The sequence below is a fragment of the Perissodus microlepis genome, chromosome 7 (assembly GCF_051167445.1).
Source record: "Perissodus microlepis isolate ML-2025 ecotype Zambia chromosome 7, ASM5116744v1, whole genome shotgun sequence".
In the NCBI taxonomy this organism is placed as follows: Eukaryota; Metazoa; Chordata; class Actinopteri; order Cichliformes; family Cichlidae; genus Perissodus; species Perissodus microlepis.
In genome coordinates, this window is record NC_140467.1 from 3,023,369 (window position 1) to 3,029,368 (window position 6,000).

The window sequence follows — 6,000 nt, forward strand, 5'->3', positions numbered from 1 at the left end:
ACAAGATTTAAAACTGCTCCAGGCAGTTCATCACCATCCTACATCAATTAACAACTGTACATAGAGCTTTGTGGGGCACCTGCAAAAAACCTGAGTTTTCCTGGGAAACATTTCTGTCAGGGAACGTTAGGATTTTCTGTCCTTTCAAGGGATTGGCTGATTGTAGCTCCTGCCATGGCCTAAACCATCTTTGACATAAAGCTCTCGGTTTAGAGGGCGGAGGGGTTCACTTCAAGAAAAAAAAAGAAGTCATACACAATCATCGTTAAACTATCCTGCCCACACACGGGCAAACTGAGGCAAGAACATGTCTAAAAGAGAAAAAGCAAGAAGAGCATATGAAATGATTAAGACAAGGATGATGCATAATCTAATAATTTTCTAAAATTAATTGCAAGTACACAAGGGCATTGCATGCTCTGGTTCTGTGAAATGTGCAGCAGCAATAATGGAAATTAAAATTCCCTGTTTATTATAAAATGCTTTATTGATCCATAAAGCTGATTGATTAACATATGTGATTTTCATCCACACTGCGATGACAAGGCGTACCTCATGAATGCCAAAGTGGGCATAGGAGTCAAAGTAGTAGTCTCGCGAGGTCATCTCCTCTGGGTTGAGAAACTTGGCCATCTTACCCCTCCCTGGACAGCTAGGGAGGCTGGCGGCGTGGGGCGTGTGCGGTGGAAGAGGAGGCCGAGGCGCATGCTGGATAGAAGGCACAGGCTTGGGTAACGCGGTTGGCTGTGCCGACTGCGATGGAATTATGCGGATCGGTTCTGGTTGCGACTGTGGTTGCTAAAAAACACAGATAAAGAAGAAAAACACCTCTTCAGTGCTGCGGCCTGAGGCGTAAGAAACAAAATAAGTACAGGCTGCAATAAGGTTGTGGTTTGCATTCATAAACAGGGATTTTACATGTAAGCTTTTCTCCTTTACATTTTGTTCCTGCACTCTTAGCTCATGTTCCCAGCACTCGTCTCTTGAGTTCACAAAGTGCAGAGAGCCCTGTGAGTCTGGAGGATATGCTGATCACTGACATGGAGTCAACAAAAGCCAGAGATGGCAAGAAAGCTCATCTCAGCACAGAAGGTACACCAGTAATGCCCGGATTATCACCTATAACGCCTGCTGGGAAGCTCTAACCACGATGTGCATGGAGAAACAGAAACTTCACATCTCAGTATTGAGCCAATAAGCCATTCTGGTGTTTATTCTCATTCCAACTTGGGAGTCTAAAAATAAATGATAAAACTGGTAATGCCACCAAAAATAGGAGGCATTTTCAGACAACAGTGACAAAGAAGGAAAGGATAGTGAAAGACTGCAAGACATTTTCTCACTCAGTTTCTACATAATATTAACGATATTTTATGAGTGTTTTCTGCCACTGTTATTGCCTCATTCAGTTTGCATTCATTCAGTCGGATCTTCTAGCAATTTCAGTTTAATTCTACAGCTTTAATTTATGTTTTAATTATGCTTCTGTATCCTGTACATTTGATTTTGGGAAATCTATTTTTGATGCCATGTTCAGATTAAGTATTGAGATTACAACAAAATTATCTTGTATGAAGCCCATCTCTATTATCACAAGGTTATTGAAGGTTATTCACGGACTTTCCCATAACTGTTTCAAGTATTTTTTTTAAATAAACCAATGAGCCCAGCTTGTCATCAGTCCTTTAATTTATTTTTCTAGGAGTGACATACATCTTAAACATCTATACGACTTAATGAGGTGGATAACCTCCCTGGCAGATGAAATTATTCAATTCTCCTTTACAGTGAAAGCAAAGTATAAAAATTAGATTTCTATCTGCTGCACTGGCTTTTCCTTGGTTGAAAGAACTGATTCTTCGGTCCCCTTTTCTCTCTTCTCTCTTTAAAATGGCCATCATACAGTATTTATGTCTCCTGCACCTTTGTCCCGCAGGGCTTAAATGGCACACACTGGAATGTAGTTACCATGAAAATAAAGTAAATAATGGGTCTTGAATCATGAATTCAAAGAGAAGCTGATATGATTCAGTCAAATGTCAGGTTTTCACTACTGAGGCATACGAGAAGCCGTGCTAACTGCATGACTTTGAGTACGACAGCGCTGGTCTACCTGTCTGTTATTTATTCAAATTCCATTGACTGATGATCCTTTAAGTTCTTCTGTAGTTTTCCCATCAAGGTTTTGAAGTTTTCAATGAAATGTCAGATCAGCTACTGTATGCCTTTTAGGGAGACGTAGTCTGGGTGATTTCCAATAAAACTGGTAAGCTCCTGATTATTTTTGCCACCACACACAAACAAAGGAAGAAAAGATGATCCCATGAGCTATACTTGGCCAATTATAAGAGATTAAGATTCAAAATTTAAGAGTTTAAATCACATGAAACATCTTAAATATTTTGTTAAGAGAATCAAGACTATTATTATTATTATTATTATTATTATTATTATTATTAAATAGAGTTCTATCTGGTTATAATTGACCAGAAAAGTGACTGAATATCTAAAAAAAAGAAAATGTGAGTAGCCCTTTCTCTGCAGCACAAGAGTAGCATTGAAAGTCATTACTGTCTCTGCTTAGTGAGGTTCACAGGGTTTTGGATGTTGATAACATACAAGACCACATTCTTAATGAGGAGAGACCAACTGTTGAACTTAATACTTAATCCTCTCAGCTCTGATGTTGATCTGCAGAGGAGACACTAGTTCATTGCAGAGCATTACCATACTGCGTGAAGGATTCATTTTCTCACATGTTACTCATCTGGATCACCGAGGCGACCAGTGGCCTAAAGTTACACTATGGTCAGCTCAGAGCTGCTCACCATAACAGATGTAAAGATGCAATTAAAACCTTGAGACTGTGTTAAGAAAAAATTACTAGCAACAGTGAAAAAAGAAAAAGAGCTGACAAACAGCTGGCACCAAGAGAGCACTGAGCAAGTCAATAATTATAAGACAGAGTCGCAGAAGAGGCGATTAAGACTGCCAAGTTTAATACAGAATCTGTGCAATGCAGGGGGAAAGAGTCATTGTGGGACAGATTAACGTGAAGTTAGGGGTACGGTCGGAGAAGAGCAGCTGCAGTGAGTGTAACCGAGATCTCCTGACACAGGAAAGAGAGGGTGAAGCACATCCTTGCCTCTGACCTTCAAAACAAATAAACACATTCAGGGTTGTATTTCAGACTGGATCCTCATCTCTACACTGAGGGGAGACCTGTTATTCGAGAAGGACACACACTTACACATGAGAGGACACCCACAGCCACTTTGTAGCTGTGTGAATGCTGACGTTTAGCCTGTGAGTTTATGCTGTTGCTTCTAGTCAGTTAGGATAATGGAAAATGGTGATGAACTATTATTTATTCTAATAAATGCACTAAAATTACACTAATTGTAGTAGCTGTATGTTAGTCGGCTGTTCATATTGGTGAAGGCATTTCACTGAAAAAGTCCTCTAACAGGAAAGAGCATACCTTTGGTCTTCTGCCATTATGCCACTTTGGGATATCTGATTCCGAAACAGGATACAGCCTCAGTGGCAGGGATATTATTATGAAGTATTTCCTACCATCTGCTCTCAGAGGTCAGAATGTTGATCAAATGTAATGAGTGTGTGCAGGGCTTCTTTCATGAACTTGCTTAGAATGAACTTTTTCTGATTAATAATTACAACAGAGCATCACGGGGTGTGACGCACACATCGCAGGGTGTTTGAATCTGCTAAGTATTACAATCAGCATCCCTCCTGTATCGACCTTTAAATTGTCAATTAGTGTCGATTAGAGTTAGAGTGAGGGGTGGATGATTTAGTTCAAGTGGCTGAGACATGACATCTTCAGCAACCTACTGTACTTTCTGCAGAACTGCTTCACACCAGAAGTCTGAGCGTTCTCTTTTTCCTCTGCAAGGTGCTGCAGTACCTTGGACAGCTCTAATTCCCATCGCGCGCAGAGTGAAGCAGCTACACACTGTCCTGTTATATCTCACGCTGCTCACAGCATATTCTTTCACACGTAACACCCAGAGCTTCAAATACATTCATATATTTTTTTTCAGACTTCATCTCATAGACTCTTGCCGGAGAACATCTGCGAAGCAGAATGGATGAGTCGATCCCGCTCCTTACCCTGATCATCGTACGGCATCCTAATTTTAGCAGCTACAAAAAACGAGACTTTTCCAAGTGCGTTTGAGGTTGGGAATACTAATTTGAACTGCCCTGCTCTGCACAGACTGCCTGTTTCCTCGGGAGGGTAAACATCCTTGCAAAGAGGGAGACTATCAGTCCGGTCAGTCTCACTCTCTGGACAGTCGGCATCCTATAATTTGTCCGACATGCAACTTCTACTAGAGGTGGAACACGCAGGCTACTGCAAGAGGCATCCAGGACGCCGATAGATTCCAAAAAACTGGACTCTGATTTTTATCGGGAATATTAAAGCTGTCTCTAACACTTACCTCAGTGTTCTCAGACTCCGCCATTTTTCTCCTGAGGAGCATGCAGCGGGACGAGTGCTTAATTCCCATAAGGGCCAGCAAAAATGTGCACTCAGAAGTAAAAGAGAAAAAACGTGTGCTTGGCGATTATCAGTCCCTTCAGTCCTTTGACATCAGAGAATTCTCATTTACATCCCAAATTGTGCAGTTCTTTAGAAATTCCAGTACTGCTAAAAAACCCAGAACTACATGAGGTCCCAAAAGCATTGCAGCCACTCTCGCCACAGAGTGCGTTGGATTCCATGGTATAAAAGTTTGCAGTCCACCGGTGTGCGTTCCTGGAGAGCGTTAGGGGGAAAGGCATCATTTGGAATTTGGCATCAGCTGAGATAAAAATGCACCATCTTGTCCTATAACGCAGCAAGCGCAGGCAGGAACGCATTAAGACTGCATCACTAACAGCAGAAGATTGTCACGAATGCAAAGATTTAGCGCCAGTTTGATTGATTGCCCTGCCGCAACATTGTTTCTAAAAATAGAACCGCAGCCGCCGCTACCTCGCAGAGTGGAAAGATTTGCCGCCGAGGGCATGCACGGAAATGTGATGACTCTTAAAACGTGCAGGGGGATTTCTTATAAGTACATGGCACCACTCATGCTGCTCCCCCAGAATCAAAGTCTATGCTCCAGTTAAATCGTTCCCCATCTGCACAAAGTGCCGAACGCCGCCAGCCCAGACAAAGTTGGAGTGTCCCAGCTCTCCGAGCAGAGCGAGGACACCCTGTGCTTCATCTTTCCTGCTCACTTCTGAGATGAACCAGGAAAGAAAACAAACCATAAACATACATCACTTTACACACATATACAATACATATTTTCCTTTTCATCTAAATCTGACCTTTACCAAAAATGATGACAGCAGTGTTATAGATGTAACTTGTTATAACACCTTTAATTCTTGCTGCAGCATTTTTTGATGTAATGACAACATAAACCCTTCAGAGCAATTTAATAATGCAGGCATATGCTACTGTATATCACCTCTGAAGTCTTCTGCTTTTGCTCTAGAGTCTATTTTGAGGAGAGGCCATCCCCCATACCACCCACACCACTGGCCACTTGTTACATTATTCAAGAGGGAGGGAAGGCAGACACTCACCACGCAGTAAGCAGGCAGACACCGATACAGAAAGCTGAGCATTTTCTGCCCACAATGTGTGCTAACACGTCACGGATTTATTTAGACCCTAAGATGATGTTTAGCAGGTGTATATGGTTGCACACAATCTTTAAAAATCCAGCTAAATTACAGTTCCTTTTGTCTTTCTTGAACTTTCATAAGAATCAGCTTTGTTGAAATTTCTTTACTGCTCACGTCACATAGTAATGGAAATATCGCCATATTCAACATTTTAATAACCATCCTGAAGATGGTCAGAAGTAATCAATTGCTAGAACTGTTCATGGTGGCCCGTGGCTAGACAAATCCTAACACTGTTCTCTGTCTACAAACAAAAGCTGAAAGAGAAAATAAGTGGAATAACTACCAAATTTG

At 41.5% G+C, this 6,000-nt stretch overlaps 1 protein-coding gene across 1 annotated transcript in view; it reads right to left on the minus strand.

The window, feature by feature from the left end:
* Positions 1-5,281, minus strand: part of LOC146382290 (protein arginine N-methyltransferase 8-B) — a 32,185-nt gene extending 26,904 nt beyond the window's left edge. Inside the window, exons 1-2 of the mRNA XM_084932810.1 lie at positions 4,467-5,281; positions 553-798 (exon numbers count right to left, since the gene is read on the minus strand). Of these exons, the coding sequence (XP_084788936.1) occupies positions 553-798; positions 4,467-4,535 (315 nt within the window). The 5' untranslated portion in view covers positions 4,536-5,281. The remainder of the gene's footprint in view (positions 1-552; positions 799-4,466) is intronic.
* Positions 5,282-6,000: the final 719 nt, after the last annotated feature.